General features: G+C 41.9%; 1 protein-coding gene across 1 annotated transcript; it reads left to right on the top strand.

The window, feature by feature from the left end:
• The first annotated feature begins 1,428 nt into the window (after positions 1-1,428).
• mkks (MKKS centrosomal shuttling protein) lies at positions 1,429-17,713 on the top strand. The gene is made up of 6 exons (XM_055940454.1): positions 1,429-2,520; positions 2,882-3,086; positions 3,283-3,470; positions 4,446-4,556; positions 13,011-13,333; positions 17,495-17,713. The coding sequence occupies exons 1-6, from the start codon at positions 1,717-1,719 to the stop codon at positions 17,652-17,654; spliced, it is 1,791 nt and encodes a 596-aa protein (XP_055796429.1). The 5' UTR covers positions 1,429-1,716; the 3' UTR covers positions 17,655-17,713.
• Positions 17,714-21,125: the final 3,412 nt, after the last annotated feature.

Genomic DNA, 21,125 nt, shown 5'->3' with positions numbered 1-21,125 from the left:
AGCCTAAACCTATCGATGTTACATTGAACTGGGTGAATATGAATGACAGTAACCTAAACCTATCACTGTTACATTGAACTGGGTGAATGGAATATGAATGACAGTCATCCAATATGCTGTAATAGAAATAATGTCATGCTCATTAAAAAAAATGAATGGTCCTCCCTAATCTTTAACGGCACAAACCGCCATTGCTTATGCTTAGTAGTTGCCAAAGTTCTGGAGCATGTCTTTAACCATTTTAAAATGTCAACTTCAATGGAGTAGGGATGTCCCAAGGATCCCAGATTACAAGGACCATCATATCCAATCATCAAATGGGTCAAACATGACAGAATAAAATTGCTTATCAGTTACCCGAAGACAGAGCAATAACAGTCAGATGAATAAAACAACGTTAGTCCACTTCTTTGGGGTGTCTTTCCACTTACCTTGACAACAACCTTGTGAGAAGCCATTCTTGTTGAGTCTAGTAGTAGTAACTACGACCGGAAACAAACATGTAACGTTAATGTTCTTTAGATTTGCCCACGCCATATCCTTTCATAAACATCACAATGATTTATGTTACCTGATGGGGAACCACAAAGTAACCTAACTGTGGCTTTTGCTTGAGTCACAATAGCTAGCATACATTAAATATCCAGCTATGGAACAACGGATAATAATTGCAATACTTATTTTACCAGACTACTGTAGATGTTACTGTTGCGTAACATTAGCTACAAAACTTTTCTTGCTGAACAAGAACATGACGTACAAGATAATCAGCTAAACAAATTAACGTTAGGTAGCTTGTAAGCCGTGTTTGTTGTATTTACCGTAGCTAACAAGCAAGAAACCGACTGTTATGCAATTATCTGACTTCAGGACGAGCTGTAACGTTGGCCTGCTACGTTTATTTAATAGCTGCATACCAACTTATTTTCCGCGGATGTCACTAGTTACCACAGCCACAAAGTACAAATGGGGCTTTATCGTAAAAATCCATTAAAACAAAAGTTATGGTTAGCATTGTAGTTAGGTTTCAGGTTAGGGTTAGTTTTAAAATCAGATAAAAAAAATATTAACTGTAGAAATAGGCGGGGTTTAGACCTAATTATGACTTTCTGGCTATGGTAACTAGTTACGACCATTTTCCGCCGAATGTTTTGAAAATGTATCACGTGACTTTTAGGACCCCATAGCGGGTCTTTGTTGTCATGGAAATGGTTTAGCTGCCCAACAGAAGCCTTTGTTTCTCATCAAATAACCTCCAGGAAAATACACATTTCACCATAAACAACGAATAGAATAATTCATATACTATTATCATACACATTTCACCGTGTATAGGTACAATCATTTCTGAGTAATCGGATTTAATCAACGTAATATATTATATTGTAATCAGGTATTTTTCTATATGCCTAAAACGAACAGCTGTCATATTTTCGACCACAGAACAATCAATACAGTAGCGTACTGTTGCTGTTTCGCAGCTCTAAAATGTGAGTTAAATGTGTTTAAAGACAGAAAAAGTCCAAGGCTATATTTAGCAATACCAAACGGTGTACTAAACATTTGTAATCGAGCAAAATCACACCCGAATTTATCAGAGAATGTGTGATATGATAGTATGAGGTAACACTGACTTGCCATGCAACAATTCATTTGGAGGGCTTCTCGTCTTGTGTCTTCAGCTCTAATGATTTGTGCATGAAAGAATAAGTAACTATGTCTCGAGTTACCAAGAAAGCGTCATCTGTCTGTACAGACAGCCCACTGAGCATGAGTGAAGTCTGTCGGAAGATGACACTGATGAGACAGATCCTCACTTCTTGTTTCGGACCCAATGGCAGACTGAAACAAGTCCATAACAACGTTGGTGGACACGTCCTGACCACCTCCACCTCTACATCCCTACTTCAAGCTGTTTCCTCATCGGAGCCGTTACTCAAACTTATAACTGCCTCCATCCTAAACCACCTGTCTCGGTTCAGTGACTGTGGTCTGTACACTGGCATCCTCTGTTTTTCCCTCATTGACCATGTCCAGAAGTCAGGCTTGAGACCAAGTGTTGCCATCAAAATCAACAAACAACTATTGGAGGTTTGCACCAGTTTCCTCAACCAGGAGGACTGTGGCTGTAAAGTGAATGTCGATTTCAACAGCTGCCAGAGCTTGATGACACTAGCCAGGAGTGTCATCTCTAGCAAACCTGCCTGTGTGTTGACTGAGGGCGAACAACAGCATATCAGCATGTTGGCTGTCCATGCCTTTCTACTGACTGTCCCCTGTGGTGACACCCCAGGCTCCCCAGACAGAGTCCGTCTTGGTAGGACTGTGACTGTCTCTATCGAGGGACAGTTTGTGCTAGATTCTGCAGTGTTTCCAGGTCTTCTGGTGAATGTCCCAGACATGCAGCTTCACCCCACAGACTCGGAGAGAACCAGACGGGGACCCGGTCCCTTCAGACTGGCCCTGTTCACGGTGTCTCTCTCAGGGGATCTATCTGAGTTCGGAGAGGGGTCCCTGGAGGTAATGGTATACCTTACTTTTACCACTAAATGCAATATTTTAGTAACCCCAAACAGAAATCTACGGCAGGGTAGCTTAGTGGTTAGAGTGTTGGGCTAGTAACGGAAAGGTTGCATGTTCAAATCCCCGAACTGACAAGGTACAAATCTGTCGTTCTGTTCCTGAACAAGGCTGAACACTGTTCCAAGGCCGTCATTGAAAATAAGAATTTGTTCTTAACTGACTTGCCTCAAGGTTTTTATTCAATAACGCATTTTAACTTGAATGTTTTCTTTGTCTGTTTGTCAATGCAATATCCATGTATTTCAAAGTCTAAATGACTGCCTTGTGGCTGTTATTATTAAACATTTGATCTGGAAAGGTGCACTGTGGAGCCCCTGACCCAGAAGACCTCATCCTGGATGAGTTACTGAAGCTGGGAGAGCAGGCAGTTACAGACCAGGTGGAGGTGTTTATGTGTCAGAGAGTAATACACCCTGTACTGCAGCATTACCTCTGGAGGCACGGGGTCTTGGTCGTAGAGAGACTCGGCATTGCACTCATCCAGCCCATTGTTCAAATGACAGGTAATGTAATATACTGTAGTTATCAGTAATGCTTTACCCAGCATAGATGTATCATTATTTTGTAGTAGGTAGGTGAGAATAAAATACATTTATGAGCCTACTTTCTATTTTGTTATAATACATGGGTTTTTATATATAAATATAAATCCTACTAGATTCGAGAAAGCACTGGTTTTCATATCTCCCACTGTTCCAGGTGCTCAAGCAGTGGCATTGTACCAGACCCCTATCCCTCCTGAGGCCTATGGCCAGGTGAAAGGCTGCTGTGTCAGGACCGTTGGATCCAGAAAGATGCTGCATCTCCTTCCACCTGGGGAACCAGCACCAGCTGTCTGCACTATGGTCCTCTGCCACAGGAACGACACCATGCTCAACGAACTGAAGGTAGACTAGACTGAGCCGTTTGTGTTTTACGTGTAACGTAGATAAGAAGGTGAAGTAAACTCACTCCACAGCTAGCTTGAAATGTTGCCAATGTTGGTGCGATACAATTGGAGGCGTGCTGACCCTGGTTCAAGCACATTCAGAGGCTTGTTGAGGAAGGCAACGCTAAGGTAGTACCCTTTACATGTGCTCAATAAACTGTAGGTAGACACACGACACCCTTTACATATCTTCAATAAACTGTAGGTAGACACACTGACACCCTTTACATACGTTCAATAAACTGTAGGTAGACACACTGACACCCTTTACATACGTTCAATAAACTGTAGGTAGACACACTGACACCCTTTACATGTGCTCAATAAACTGTAGGTAGACACACTGACACACTTTACATACGTTCAATAAACTGTAGGTAGACACACTGACACCCTTTACATACGTTCAATAAACTGTAGGTAGACACACTGACACCCTTTACATACGTTCAATACACTGTAGGTAGACACACTGACACCCTTTACATACGTTCAATACACTGTAGGTAGACACACTGACACCCTTTACATACGTTCAATAAACTGTAGGTAGACACACTGACACCCTTTACATACGTTCAATAAACTGTAGGTAGACACACTGACACCCTTTACATACGTTCAATAAACTGTAGGTAGACACACTGACACCCTTTACATACGTTCAATAAACTGTAGGTAGACACACTGACACCCTTTACATATGCCTAATAAACTGTAGGTAGACACACTGACACACTTTACATATGCTCAAATAGTCAAATAATAACAGTCAAGCTATAACAGTCTACCTATACTCTGAATGTAATCCAAGCCTGTCTTAGAAGTGTAATCTAGTTCCTCTCATTGTTTAATATCATGTTAGAATGTTGCTAAACGTTTTTCTTGTGTTGATCTGTTGTTATTCTGTGTCTCTGTGGTTGTGATGTTCCAGGCTGTGTGTCAGAGGGCAGAGCATGTGTTGAGGCTGACCCTGAGAGACCCAGTAGCTCTGTTGGGAGGAGGATGCACCGAGACACACATGGCAGCCTACATCAATAACAAGGTCTGTAGTACAGTGGTTGCTCCTTTAAAAGTTGAGTCATACTGCAGCACACGTTGTGGGCTGCTGCAGCAGCACTCTGTGGCACGTTATTTAATTGTCTGCCATGTTTTACGTTAATGCAAGTTAGTGCTAGTTTGACCAGCAGAGGGCGACGTTGAGAAGCATTTGATAGTCTCCAATATTGGCATTACTAGAAAATGTAAAACCTTTTTTTGTAATAACATAGTACATGGGATTGATTTTAAGAAATTTGGCTTAATTAATTTGATTAGTTTTATGGTGTTTCTATTCTGAGAAGAACGTAACCGTCAGGGTTTCCGTTAGGATGGAACGGAAAATATTGTGCTGTACAACGTGACGTTAGGGAGTAGGATACAGAATAAGAGGACTGGAGGATTCTAAATTAATATCTAAGGGGCATAACATTTCCACACCCTAAATGTAGTGTAACCAAAACGAATTTCGCCTATGGTAGGCTTACAGTATATCTAAAATATATATATAAATAATTCAATGACGTGACCCTTCGCCAACAATTACATTTAGAGGATTGGAGGATTCTAAATTCATATCTAAGAGGCATTTTCCATTAGGATCTGTGAGAATATCTAAGGGGCTTTTATATAATTATAAATGAATTAATAATAATAATCGCTTTGTTAAAAAGTAACAATATTTTGTAGATTATTTCGGGGTGGTTTTAAACGACAGTGAGGGATTGTAATCTGAATAAAGGCCAAAATAATATTTATAAATGCCAAAATATAGCCCTGCTAATAGCCACAATGATGCTGTACAACGTGATCGTGTGTTTGAAAGAGTATTTTCCAGTAAGCAACTATTTGTTTACCTTCATTAGACAACTTTGTTCCAATATTTCTGTAAATCAGTGATATTTATTCCCATAGTATTTCGTTATGGATCTATAACTAAATCAACATCTACATTTTGAAAGAGTATTTTTATCATTATTTTATTAACGAAAGCATAAAGATGCTGATGAAGAAATACAGTACTTTACAGTATATGCTTTTACATTAGGATAATAAAGCATTTAAAGCATTTTGAAGATATAAGCCCCCTGCATTTGTTTATTAGGCTACTTTGCAGTCTGACAAGTAAACATAGCCTACAGTACATACTGTAGTAAACATGGGAAAATGCCTAATTCCTTACATAACGGAGAGCAGGCCATGTCCAGATTTTCTCAGTGACCTTAAAACTTCTTCTTAATAGGGGGCGCTATTTTCACTTTGGTAAAAAAATCGTGCCCAAATTAAACGGCCTCGTACTCTGTTCTGGATCATACAATATGCATATTATTATTACTATTGGATAGAAAACACTCTGACGTTTCTAAAGCCGTTTGAATTATATCTGTGAGTAAAACAGAACTCATTTGGCAGCAAACTTCCAAACAGGAAGTGAAAATTTTGAAAATGGGGCTCTGTGTCAGGGCCTGCCTATTCAACTGGCTTATATTTATGGATCTGTATGCACTTCATACGCCTTCCACTAGATGTCAACAGGCAGTACAATGTTGAATGGGGTGTCTAGCTTGATGTGAGACCGAATGAGAGCTTTTGGAGTGACAGGTCCGCCTTATTGGCAGTATTGAACTGCGCACCAGGGAACCCCACATTATCTTCTGAAATGCGTTAGGTATACACGACGAAATGCTCCGGCTCGGACTTTATTGGATACATATGAGAAAAACATCATAAAGATGGATTTTCAACCGAGTTTGACCAGTGTATTCAACGTTTATTGTAAATTTTGGAATTTTTCGTTCCATGCGTCCAGAGTTCTTGGACATGTGTGCTCCACATGGCTAGCCAAAGTTGCCAATTCGACAGAAGAAATGGACATTCTAAAACAAACAACGATTTATTCTGGAACTAGGACTCCTTGCACTACATTCTGATGGAAGATCATCAAAGGTAAGTACTAGTAGTACTTTGTACTAAAGTTATTTATTTTTTATCTAACACAGCGGTTGCATTAAGAACTAGTGTATCTTTCATTTGCTGTACAACATGTATTTTTTAGTAAAGTTTATGATGAGTTTTTTGGTTAGATTACGTGACTGTCCAAAATTTCTCCGGACGATTTGGTGCATTATGGCTACGTATTCACAATGTAAAACCACGATTTGTAGCTCTAAATATGCACATTTTCGAACAAAAAATAAATGTATTGTATAACATGATGTTATAAGACTGTCATCTGATGAAGTTGTTCAAAGGTTAGTGATTCATTTTATCTCTATTTGTGGGTTTTGTGAAAGCTATGTTGGCGGTGAATAAATGGCGTTGTGTGTTTGGCTATTGTGGTGAGCTAATATAAATATATATTGTGTTTTCGCTGTAAAACACTTAAAAAATCGGAAATGATGGCTGGATTCACAAGATGTTTATCTTTCATTTGCTGTATTGGACTTGTGATTTTCATGAAATTATATTACATGATATCCCTGTGGCGCTAGGCTAGGCTATGCTAGTCAGCTTTTTTGATGATGAGGATCCCGGATCCGGGAGGGAGAAGCGGTAGAGGTTTTAAGTACCTTCAATAATTGCTGTACTTGAGAATGCGGGCACGTGGGAGACCGCGGTTCAAATCCCCGACGGGTAGGAAGGAGTAGGCTGTCCTTGTAAATAAGAATTTGTTCTCAACTGGATGCGTTATTTCATAGTTGTGATGTCTTCACTATTATTCTGCAATGTAGAAATGTAAAAATAAAGAAAAATTCCTGGAATGAGTAGTTGTGTCCAAACTGGTACTTGCTTAATTCATTTGATTAACATTATGGTGTTTCTATTCCATGAAAAACCAAAAACCCTCTGTGTTTCTGTTAGGATGGAACGATAAATATGGCGCTGTACAACGTGACGGTCGGCAGTACAGTACTGGCTATTTAACTAAAGAATCCCAATGTCGTCCGGGCAGGGCAGGCGGGAGACCGGGGTTCAATTCCCCGACGGGAAGGAAGGAGTAGGCTGTCCTTGTAAATTAGGTAGTTGTTGTGGAGTTGTTAGATTACTTGTTAGATATTACTGCACGGTCGGAACTAGAAGGACACGCATTTCGCTACATTCACATTAACATCTGTTAACCATGTGTACGTGATCAATCAAATTTGATTTGATTTCTGATTTGATTAGGACACCAGTCTACCATGACACTATACTGTACCTAACAGTCTACGTCAGTAACAAGGTCTGTAGGACACCAGTCTACCATGACTCCAGTCTACCATAACACTATACTGTACCTAACAGTCTACGTCAGTAACAAGGTCTGTAGGACACCAGTCTACCATGACACTATACTGTACCTAACAGTCTACGTCAGTAACAAGGTCTGTAGGACACCAGTCTACCATGACTCCAGTCTACCATAACACTATACTGTACCTAACAGTCTACGTCAGTAACAAGGTCTGTAGGACACCAGTCTACCATGACACTATACTGTACCTAACAGTCTACGTCAGTAACAAGGTCTGTAGGACACCAGTCTACCATGACTCCAGTCTACCATAACACTATACTGTACCTAACAGTCTACGTCAGTAACAAGGTCTGTAGGACACCAGTCTACCATGACTCCAGTCTACCATAACACTATACTGTACCTAACAGTCTACGTCAGTAACAAGGTCTGTAGGACACCAGTCTACCATGACTCCAGTCTACCATAACACTATACTGTACCTAACAGTCTACGTCAGTAACAAGGTCTGTAGGACACCAGTCTACCATGACTCCAGTCTACCATGACACTATACTGTACCTAACAGTCTACGTCAGTAACAAGGTCTGTAGGACACCAGTCTACCATGACTCCAGTCTACCATGACACTATACTGTACCTAACAGTCTACGTCAGTAACAAGGTCTGTAGGACACCAGTCTACCATGACACTATACTGTACCTAACAGCCTACGTCAGTAACAAGGTCTGTAGGACACCAGTCTACCATGACACTATACTGTACCTAACAGCCTACGTCAGTAACAAGGTCTGTAGGACACCAGTCTACCATAACACCAGTCTACCATGACACTATACTGTACCTAACAGTCTACGTCAGTAACACGGTGTGTAGGACACCAGTCTACCATGACACTATACTGTACCTAGCAGTCTACGTCAGTAACACGGTGTGTAGGACACCAGTCTACCATGACACTATACTGTACCTAGCAGTCTACGTCAGTAACACGGTGTGTAGGACACCAGTCTACCATGACACTATACTGTACCTAGCAGTCTCTGTAGGACACCAGTCTACCATGACACTATACTGTACCTAACAGTCTCTGTAGGACACCAGTCTACCATGACACTATACTGTACCTAACAGTCTACGTCAGTAACAAGGTCTGTAGGACACCAGTCTACCATGACACTATACTGTACCTAACAGCCTACGTCAGTAACAAGGTCTGTAGGACACCAGTCTACCATGACTCCAGTCTACCATGACACTATACTGTACCTAACAGTCTACGTCAGTAACACGGTGTGTAGGACACCAGTCTACCATGACTCCAGTCTACCATAACACTATACTGTACCTAACAGTCTACGTCAGTAACAAGGTCTGTAGGACACCAGTCTACCATAACACTATACTGTACCTAACAGCCTACGTCAGTAACAAGGTCTGTAGGACACCAGTCTACCATGACACTATACTGTACCTAACAGCCTACGTCAGTAACAAGGTCTGTAGGACACCAGTCTACCATGACTCCAGTCTACCATGACACTATACTGTACCTAACAGTCTACGTCAGTAACAAGGTCTGTAGGACACCAGTCTACCATGACACTATACTGTACCTAACAGTCTACGTCAGTAACAAGGTCTGTAGGACACCAGTCTACCATGACTCCAGTCTACCATAACACTATACTGTACCTAACAGTCTACGTCAGTAACAAGGTCTGTAGGACACCAGTCTACCATGACACTATACTGTACCTAACAGCCTACGTCAGTAACAAGGTCTGTAGGACACCAGTCTACCATAACACTATACTGTACCTAACAGCCTACGTCAGTAACACGGTCTGTAGGACACCAGTCTACCATAACACCAGTCTACCATAACACTATACTGTACCTAACAGTCTACGTCAGTAACAAGGTCTGTAGGACACCAGTCTACCATGACTCCAGTCTACCATAACACTATACTGTACCTAACAGCCTACGTCAGTAACAAGGTCTGTAGGACACCAGTCTACCATGACACTATACTGTACCTAACAGTCTACGTCAGTAACAAGGTCTGTAGGACACCAGTCTACCATGACACTATACTGTACCTAACAGTCTACGTCAGTAACAAGGTCTGTAGGACACCAGTCTACCATGACACTATACTGTACCTAACAGCCTTTATAAATAAATTGGTGTTATTAACACCCTAAGGTTGATTTCCCCCGTGGAAATGTAATTAGCATAATAAAAGAATCCCTATAAAAAAAAAGATGTCAATTTAACTTGGAGATATCATGGGCTGTGTCTCAATTCACTCCATCCTCCAATGTCGGCCGTCCTCGTCTGCGGTGGAAGGTGGCAGAGCTACAGCGGTGTTGGTCAGACCATGAGACGTGCCGAAAATCGGTCTTCTCACAAAATCGTATGTATTGTCCGAACGGTTTGGGCTACAAAACTATTATGACTCCTCTATGGAAAGATGAGACTCTCTGAAGTGTCCGAACAGTTTGGCCTCCAAACTATTATGACTCCTCTATGGAAAGATGAGACTCTCTGTAGTGTCTGAACGGTTTGGGCTACAAAACTATTATGACTCCTCTATGGAAAGATGAGACTCTCTGAAGTGTCCGAACAGTTTGGCCTCCAAACTATTATGACTCCTCTATGGAAAGATGAGACTCTCTGTAGTGTCCGAACGGTTTGGCCTCCAAACTATTATGACTCCTCTATGGAAAGATGAGACTCTCTGAAGTGTCCGAACAGTTTGGCCTCCAAACTATTATGACTCCTCTATGGAAAGATGAGACTCTCTGTAGTGTCTGAACGGTTTGGGCTACACACTATTATGTGTAAAGGTGGGACTCTCACGAGCACGTTTATGTCGGGTGTTTTTGTCTAGGACGCCCACAGGCCTCGTCAGAAGGTCCAGTCCATTCAGAAAGTATTCAGACCCCTTGACTTTTTCCCACATTTTGTTACGTTACAGCCTCATTCTAAAATTGATTAAATACGTGTTTTTCCTCATCAATCGCAGACAATACCCCATAATGACTCAATACCCCATAATGACTCAATACCCCATAATGACTCAATACCCCATAATGACACAATACCCCATAATGACTCAATACCCCATAATGACAAAGAAAAACAGGTTTAAAAAAAATGTTTCCTAATCTTTCTTATATTTCTCAGGATAGACACTAAAGAACTGTACTAAAATGTAAACTTCCTTTACATTTTTTGGGGGGCAGGGGGACTATCTGTTGTTCCATGCAGCAAGCAATACAAATATATATCCTAATCTTTAAGATATAGGACAGACACTTTAGAACCAACTTTATTTAGATTTTTGGGGGGGGACTATCTGTTGTTCCATGTAGTGAATCTGTTATTCAATGCGTTTGTATGGGCTAATAGCAGTAAGGCCAAATACAATCTTTCATTAAATAATTGTAAAAAAAATTATATATAATTGTGGGATACTTCAAGGGGCTTTTAAAATTCAAAATCAACTAGCTATTTGATCCATGGTATGACCTTCTTAAAACAATTCCATATAGCTTAGTACACCCCCCCCCCCGGCTTAGACTCTGATGGATTAAGCACTAATAACACGCTAACAGTTATTACTGTTAACCAATAAGGTTTATAACATTGTTATTACATACTGCTCAATAACACTGGTCCAGATATACTCATATTTATGACTGATTTCATGTGGTCCAGAAATACTCATTTATGACTGATTTCATGTGGTCCAGAAATACTCATTTATGACTGATTTCATGTGGTCCAGAAATACTCATTTATGACTGATTTCATGTGGTCCAGAAATACTCATTTATGACTGATTTCATGTGGTCCAGAAATACTAATTTATGACTGATTTCATGTGGTCCAGAAATACTCATTTATGACTGATTTCATGTGGTCCAGAAATACTCATTTATGACTGATTTCATGTGGTCCAGAAATACTCATTTATGACTGATTTCATGTGGTCCAGAAATACTCATTTATGACTGATTTCATGTGGTCCAGAAATACTCATTTATGACTGATTTCATGTGGTCCAGAAATACTCATTTATGACTGATTTCATGTGGTCCAGAAATACTCATTTATGACTGATTTCATGTGGTCCAGAAATACTCATTTATGACTGATTTCATGTGGTCCAGAAATACTAATTTATGACTGATTTCATGTGGTCCAGAAATACTCATTTATGACTGATTTCATGTGGTCCAGAAATACTCATTTATGACTGATTTCATGTGGTCCAGAAATACTCATTTATGACTGATTTCATGTGGTCCAGAAATACTCATTTATGACTGATTTCATGTGGTCCAGAAATACTCATTTATGACTGATTTCATGTGGTCCAGAAATACTCATTTATGACTGATTTCATGTGGTCCAGAAATACTCATTTATGACTGATTTCATGTGGTCCAGAAATACTCATTTATGACTGATTTCATGTGGTCCAGAAATACTCATTTATGACTGATTTCATGTGGTCCAGAAATACTCATTTATGACTGATTTCATGTGGTCCAGAAATACTCATTTATGACTGATTTCATGTGGTCCAGAAATACTAATTTATGACTGATTTCATGTGGTCCAGAAATACTCATTTATGACTGATTTCATGTGGTCCAGAAATACTCATTTATGACTGATTTCATGTGGTCCAGAAATACTAATTTATGACTGATTTCATGTGGTCCAGAAATACTAATTTATGACTGATTTCATGTGGTCCAGAAATACTCATTTATGACTGATTTCATGTGGTCCAGAAATACTCATTTATGACTGATTTCATGTGGTCCAGAAATACTCATTTATGACTGATTTCATGTGGTCCAGAAATACTCATTTATGACTGATTTCATGTGGTCCAGAAATACTCATTTATGACTGATTTCATGTGGTCTTATGTGCCTCAATTTGTAGAGCATGGAGCTTAAAACGTCAAAGGTTCGATTCCCGCTGTGGCTACCCACTGAAAAATACATTCACGAACGATTACGAGGCTTTGGATCAAAGGGTCTGGAAAATGGCGTATATATTTATATTATTATATTATATTTTTTATATAGTCGCTCTGGATAAGAGCGTCTGCTAAATGACTTAAATGTAAATGTAAATGTAATATTAGCCGATTTTAAATGATTGAATTCTAATGTTTTGTAATTCCGTCACAGGGCACTACTGAAGCAGCGGAGGCAGCGGTATCCCTGGGAGTCTCCCAGTCTCAGTACCTACTGGGACTGAACGGGTTCTGCTCCTCCCTGGAGACCGTAGCCTTGGCCCTGGAGCACGATGGAGGAACCAGCCTCGTAGACCTCACCTACGCCCACCACTGGTCTGTGCCCCAAGGAGAGGCTATTCATTCGGGTACTGTGCTCCAGGGAGAGGGACTCCAGCCGGGTGATGGAGGTGAGGTTCCAGACACCTGTGGCTGCGGCCTGGTGGAGAGGAGCGGCAGGCCTGGGCCGGAGCTGGAGTGGACCCCCCTCAACACCAGGTACCCACCATAGATCCATGAATATGTTGATGTTGTATGTTATTATATGTTATTGTATGTTGTTGTATGTGATGTATGTTGTTGTATGTGATGTATGTTGTTGTATGTGATGTATGTTGTTGTATGTGATGTATGTTGTTGTATGTGATGTATGTTGTTGTATGTGATGTATGTTATTGTATGTTGTTGTATGTGATGTATGTTGTTGTATGTGATGTATGTTATTGTATGTTGTTGTATGTGATGTATGTTGTTGTATGTGTTGTATGTGATGTATGTTGTTGTATGTGATGTATGTTATTGTATGTGATGTATGTGTTGTATGTTATTGTACGTGATGTATGTTATTGTATGTGATGTGTGTTGTTGTATGTTGTTGTATGTGATGTATGTTATTGTATGTGATGTATGTTATTGTATGTGTTGTATGTGATGTATGTTATTGTATGTTATTGTATGTGATGTATGTTATTGTATGTCGTTGTATGTTATTGTATGTGATGTATGTTGTTGTATGTTATTGTATGTTGTTCAAACCAAACTTTATTCATCACATGCGCCGAATACAACAAGTGTAGACTTTACCGTGAAATGCAGTTGTATGTATTTGTATGTGATGTATGTTATTATGTGATCTATGTTGTTCTATGTGATGTATGTTATTATGTGATGTATGTTGTTGTATGTGATGTATGTTATTGTATGTGATGTGTGTTATTGTATGTGATGTATGTTGTTGAATGTGATGTGTGTTGTTGTATGTTATTGTATGTTATTGTATGTGATGTATGTTATTGTATGTGATGTATGTTATTGTATGTGTTGTATGTGATGTATGTTGTTGTATGTGATGTGTGTTGTTGTATGTTATTGTATGTGCTATATGTTATTGTATGTGATGTATGTTATTGTTGTAACAGTCCTGACCTGTTTTATGTTGTTTTTATGTGTTTATGGTCAGGGCATGTGTTTTGGGTGGGCAGTCTATGTTATTCGTTTCTATGTTGGTTTTGGTTTGCCTGGTATGGCTCTTGATTAGAGGCAGGTGGTTTGCATTTTCCTCTAATCAAGAGTCATATTTAGGTAGGGCATTATCACTGTGTGTCTGTGTTATGTCTTACACCATACGGGATTGTTTCGGTTGTTCGTTTCGTTTTCGGTTTATGTAGTCTGTTCCTGTGTCAGCGTGCTTCGTGTATATGTAAGTTCGGTTGTTCAGGTCTGTCTACATCGTTTTGTTATTTTGTTAGTTATATCCAGTATAGTTCATTTTCGTCTTTGTCTATTTTGTTTATTTAATAAATCATTATGTGTTCAAACTTCGCTGCGCCTTGGTTCCCTCAATACTCCTCCTTTTCCGAAAATGGAGAGGAGGAGGAACGCCTTAACAGAATCACCCACCAAAATACAGAGACCAAGCGGTATGGGAATGCTCGAGGGAGCAATAAGGATTTCTGGACTTGGGAGGAGATATTGGACGGTAGAGGACCTTGGGCTCAACCAGGGGAATATCGCCGTCCTAAGGAGGAGAAGAGGGCAGCCACAGCCCAGGAGCGCTGGTATGAGGAGGCAGCGCGACGACGCGGTTGGGAGCCCGTGAGTAAGACCCAAAAATTTCTTGGGGGGGGGCACACGAGGAGTGTGGTAAAGCCGGGTAGGATACCCGAGCCAACTCCCCGTGCTTACCGTGGAGGTAGAAGGCGTCGTACTGGTAAGACACCGTGTTATGCGGTAAAGCGCACGGTGTCCCCAGTACGCGTGCTTAGCCCAGTGCGGGCTATTCCACCTTGCCGCACTGGGAGGGCTAAGTTGGGCATCGAGCCGGGTGCCATGAAGCCGGCCCAACGTAGCTGGTCTCCAGTACGTCTCCTCGGGCCGGTGTACATGGCACCAGCCTTACAGGTGGTGTCCCCGGTTCGCCTGCATAGCCCAGTGCGGGCTATTCCACCTCGCCGCACTGGCAGGGCTACGGGGTTCATTCAACCTGGTAGGGTTGGGGAGGCTTGGTGCTCAAGAGCACGTGTCCTCCTTCACGGTCCGGTATATCCGGTGCCACCTCCATGTACCAGTCCTCCGGTGGCAGCCCCCCGTACCAGGCTGTCTCTCCGGGTTCTCTCTCCTGCTGTTTCCTCCTCTCCAGCGCAGCCGGTGCCTAGACCACGCACCAGGCTGTCTCTCCTTCTCCTCCCTACAGAGCTATCTGTCTCCCCAGCGCCATCTGAGCCATCCGTCTCCCCAGCGCCATCTGAGCCATCCGTCTCTCCAGCGCCATCTGAGCCATCCGTCTCCCCAGCGCCGTCTGAGCCATCCGTCTGCCATGAGCCTGCAAAGCCGCCCGTCTGCCATGAGCCTGCAAAGCCGCCCGTCTGCCATGAGCCTACAGAGCCATCCGCCAGACAGGAGCCGCTAGAGCCGTCAGCCAGACAGGAGCCGCTAGAGCCGTCAGCCAGACAGGATCTGCCAGAGCCGCCAACCAGACAGGATCTGCCAGAGCCGCCAACCAGACAGGATCTGCCAGAGCCGCCAACCAGACAGGATCTGCCAGAGCCGCCAGCGAGCCATGAGCAGCCAGAGCCGTCAGAGAGCCATGAGCAGCCAGAGCCGTCAAAGAGCCATGAGCAGCCAGAGCCGTCAAAGAGCCATGAGCAGCCAGAGCCGTCAGTGAGCCATGAGCAGCCAGAGCCGTCAGAGAGCCATGAGCAGCCAGAGCCGTCAGAGCGCCATGAGCGTCGAGAGCCGTCAGCCTGCCATGAGCGTCGAGAGCCGTCAGCCTGCCATGAGCGTCGAGAGCCGTCAGCCTGCCATGAGCGTCAAGAGCCGTCAGCCTGCCATGAGCGTAGAGAGCCGTCAGCCAGCATGGACCTGCCAGAGCCGTCCAAACAGGACCTGCCAGAGTCCTTCAGCCGGGATCTGCCCCTTGTCCCGGTGTTGCCCCTTGTCCCGGTGCTGCCCCTTGTCCCGGTGCTGCCCCTTGTCCCGGTGCTGCCCCTTGTCCCGGTGCTGCCCCTTGTCCCGGTGCTGCCCCTTGTCCCGGTGCTGCCCCTTGTCCCGGTGCTGCCCCTTGTCCCAGTGATGGTCCTTATCCTGGTGCTGCCCCTTGTTCTGGTGCTGCCCCTTGTCCCGGTGCTACCCCTTGTCCCGGTGCTGCCCCTTGTCCTGGTGCTAGCTGTTTATTTAGGGGAAGGTAGTGTTAGGGTGGGCATTAAAAGGGGTAGAAAGAAGAGGGGAGTGACTATGGTGGTATGGGGACAGCGTCCTGAGCCGGAACCACCACCGTGGTCAACTGCCCACCCGGACCCTCCCCTGGACTTTGTGCTTGTGCGCCCGGCGTGCGCATCTTGAGGGGGGGGTACTGTAACAGTCCTGACCTGTTTTATGTTGTTTTTATGTGTTTATGGTCAGGGCATGTGTTTTGGGTGGGCAGTCTATGTTATTCGTTTCTATGTTGGTTTTGGTTTGCCTGGTATGGCTCTTGATTAGAGGCAGGTGGTTTGCATTTTCCTCTAATCAAGAGTCATATTTAGGTAGGGCATTATCACTGTGTGTTTGTGGGTGATTGTCTCCTGTGATGTCTATCGTGTTGTCGATGTTTTTTCACTTATGGAGCTGTTTGGCTGTTCGTTCGTTTTGATGTCCGTTCCTGTTCGTAAGTTTACGTTTGTCCATGTAAGTTTATGTTCAGGTTCCGTTGTACGTCGTTTTCTTATTTTGTAGTTTTGAAAGTGTTTTGTTTTGTTTAGTCTACGTCGTATGTGTAATAAAAATGGCTTATTTCCCTAACTCCGCATTTTGGTCCGAAGATCCTTCTCTCCTCACCTCATCTGAGGATGAGGAGAGCGACAGCTGTAACAATTGTATGTGATGTGTGTTGTTGTATGTTATTGTACGTGATGTATGTTGTTGTATGTGATGTGTGTTGTTGTATGTTATTGTATGTGATGTATGTTGTTGTATGTTATTGTATGTGATGTATGTTGTGTATGTTATTGTATGTTGTTCAAACCAAACTTTATTCATCACATGCGCCGAATACAACAAGTGTAGACTTTACCGTGAAATGCAGTTGTATGTATTTGTATGTGATGTATGTTGTTGGTTTTTTTTGTATGTAGAAGTGGATGTGTGTATGTCCTCTGAATAAACAAGCTTTACGTTCACCAGGTACCCTTTACGTCCTGCCCCTCTGGTTGTGGGTAAGGACACTACCCCTCAGCTCAGGGTGCTGGACTCCTTCACAGCCAAACTCAATGCTCTGCAGGTTGCCGTGGAAATGGCTAATGTGGTACTGGATATTAGATACGTCATCCAAGATGTCAACTGACACCAAACCTCTCAATTCAATTCAAAGGGGCTTTATTGGCACGGAATGTGTTTACATTGTCATTGTTTTGTTTACAGTTTATTTCAATCAGCTTTTAACAGTAAACAACGACACACAAAACTTTCAAGAGAATAACAACATTTAAAATATGATATTACTAGCGGGTAAAAAAAATCTAGTATAACATTTAAAATGTTACATAAGCTAGGTGTTGTGACAATGTGCAAATAGTAGACTGTACGAATGACAGGGGTGGGAATGAGTAGGCAGATAGATATGAGTAGGCAGATAGATATGAGTAGGCAGATAGATATGAGTAGGCAGATAGATATGAGAAGGCAGATAGATATGAGTAGGCAGATAGATATGAGTAGGCAGATAGATATGAGTAGGCAGATAGATATGAGTAGGCAGATAGATATGAGTAGGCAGATAGATATGAGTAGGCAGATAGATATGAGAAGGCAGATAGATATGAGTAGGCAGATAGATATGAGTAGGCAGATAGATATGAGAAGGCAGATAGATATGAGTAGGCAGATAGATATGAGTAGGCAGATAGATATGAGTAGGCAGATAGATATGAGTAGGCAGATAGATATGAGAAGGCAGATAGATATGAGTAGGCAGATAGATATGAGTAGGCAGATAGATATGAGAAGGCAGATAGCTATGAGAAGGCAGATAGATATGAGTAGGCAGATAGATATGAGTAGGCAGATAGATATGAGTAGGCAGATAGATATGAGTAGGCAGATAGATATGAGAAGGCAGATAGATATGAGTAGGCAGATAGATATGAGAAGGCAGATAGATATGAGTAGGCAGATAGATATGAGAAGGCAGATAGATATGAGAAGGCAGATAGATATGAGTAGGCAGATAGATATGAGTAGGCAGATAGATATGAGAAGGCAGATAGATATGAGAAGGCAGATAGATATGAGTAGGCAGATAGATATGAGAAGGCAGATAGATATGAGAAGGCAGATAGATATGAGTAGGCAGATAGATATGAGTAGGCAGATAGATATAGCTTTTATTACACTGTTGTTTTTGACCCCTTTTCTTGTGGCAGCAGGTCACACGTCTTGCTACTGCGATTGCACACTGCGATATTTCGCCTAACAGATACAGGAGTTTGTTCAAAATTATATGTGTTCGAATTCTTTGTGGGTCTGTGTAATCTGAGGGAAATATGTATCTCTAATATGGTTGTACATTTGGCAGGAGGTTAGGAAGTGCAGCTCAGTTTCCACCTCATTTTGTGGGCGGTGGGCAGATATCCTGTCTTCTCTTGAGAGCCAGGTCTGCCTACGGCGGCCTTTCTCTAAAGCAAGGTTACGCTCACTGAGTCTGTACATAGTCAAAGCTTTCCTTAGGTTTGGGTCAGTCACAGTGGTCCGGTATTCTGCCACTGTGTACTCTCTGTTTAGGGCCAAATAGTGTTCTAGTTTGCTCAGTTTTTTGGGGAAAAATCTGTCAAGTGTGTCAAGTAATTATCTTTTAGTTTTTCTCATGATTTGGTTGGTTCTAATTGTGTTGCTGTCCTGGGGCTCTGTGGGGTCTGTTTGTGAACAGAGCCCCAGGACCAGCTGTTTTCTAGGTTCATCTCCTTGCGGGTGAGGGCTTTGTGCAATGTTTGGGCATCGCTTTCCTTTAGGTGGTTGTGGAATTTAATGTCTCTTATCTGGATTTTGATCCCTAGTGGGTATATATAGTATATATATGACTGGGATGTCAATTTTGGTAGTAAAAATAAAGAAAACCCCTGGAATGAGTAGGTGTGTCTACACTTTGACTGGTACTGCCTATGTAGACATATAGATAAATCTCTACTGTCTATATGTAGATATCTAGGTAAATCTACTGTCTATATGTAGATATCTAGGTAGTTCTCTACTGTCTATATGTAGATATCTAGGTTATGACCTCTACTGTCTATATGTAGATATCTAGGTAGATCTCTACTGTCTATATGTAGATATCCAGGTAGATGTCTACTGTCTATATGTAGATATCTAGGTAGATCTCTACTGTCTATCTGTAGATATCTAGGTAGATCTCTACTGTCTATATGTAGATATCTAGGTAGATCTCTACTGTCTATATGTAGATATCTAGGTAGATCTCTACTGTCTATATGTAGATATCTAGGTAGATCTCTACTGTCTATATGTAGATATCTAGGTAGATCTCTACTGTCTATATGTAGATATCTAGGTAGATCTCTACTGTCTATATGTAGATATCTAGGTAGATCTCCACTGTCTATATTTATATATCTAGGTTATGATCTCTACTGTCTATATGTAGATATCTAGGTTATGATCTCTACTGTCTATATGTAGATATCTACCTACAGTACCAGTCAAAAGTTTGGACACACCTACTCATTTAATTGTTTTTCATCATTTGTACTATTTTCTACATTGTAGAATAATAGTGAAGATGTCAAAACTATGTAATAACACATGTGGAACCATGTTGTAACCAAATAAGTGTTAAACAAATCAAAATACACTGCTCAAAAAAATAAAGGGAACACTTAAACAACACAATGTAACTCCAAGTCAATCACACTTCTGTGAAATCAAACTGTCCACTTAGGAAGCAACACTGATTGACAATAAATTTCACATGCTGTTGTGCAAATGGAATAGACAAAAGGTGGAAATTATAGGCAATTAGCAAGACACCCCCAAAAAAGGAATGATTCTGCAGGTGGTGACCACAGACCACTTCTCAGTTCCTATGCTTCCTGGCTGATGTTTTGGTCACTTTTGAATGCTGGCGGTGCTCTCACTCTAGTGGTAGCATGAGACGGAGTCTACAACCCACACAAGTGGCTCAGGTCGTGCAGTTCATCCAGGATGGCACATCAATGCGAGCTGTGGCAAAAAAAATTGCTGTGTCTGTCAGCGTAGTGTCCAGAGCATGGAGGCGCCATACCAGGAGACAGGCCAGTACATCAAGAGAAGTGGAGGAGGCCGTAGGAGGGCAACAACCCAGCAGCAGGACCGCTACCTCCGCCTTTGTGCAAGGAGATGCACTGCCAGAGCCCTGCAAAATGACCCCTAGCAGGCCACAAATGTGCATGTGTCTACTGTCTATATGTAGATATCTAGGTAGATCTCTACTGTCTATTTGTAGATATCTAGGTTATGATATACTGTCTATATGTAGATATCTATGTAGATCTCTACTGTCTATATGTAGATATCTAGATAGATCTCTACTGTTGTCATGACGTTGGCCTGTGGGTAAGGTTTTTGACCCCCCCATAAATACCTTTCTCCCTTCCTCTCTCTCTGACTCTACTGAAGGACTCTTGAATAGCCTTTGTTAAACAGAGAGTCTGGGAACATCAAACAAGTGGAGGGACAAGTGGAAGGAACCATATTTCGTTAATAGAACCAGCTGAAAATATGCGTTGGTACTTAATGACTATGATGTCAGATCGGTTGTCAT

This window comes from Salvelinus fontinalis, chromosome 1 (assembly GCF_029448725.1).
Source record: "Salvelinus fontinalis isolate EN_2023a chromosome 1, ASM2944872v1, whole genome shotgun sequence".
NCBI lineage: Eukaryota > Metazoa > Chordata > Actinopteri > Salmoniformes > Salmonidae > Salvelinus > Salvelinus fontinalis.
The sequence above is the reverse complement of the archived record's forward strand: the minus strand, read 5'-3'. Positions and strand labels throughout refer to the sequence as shown.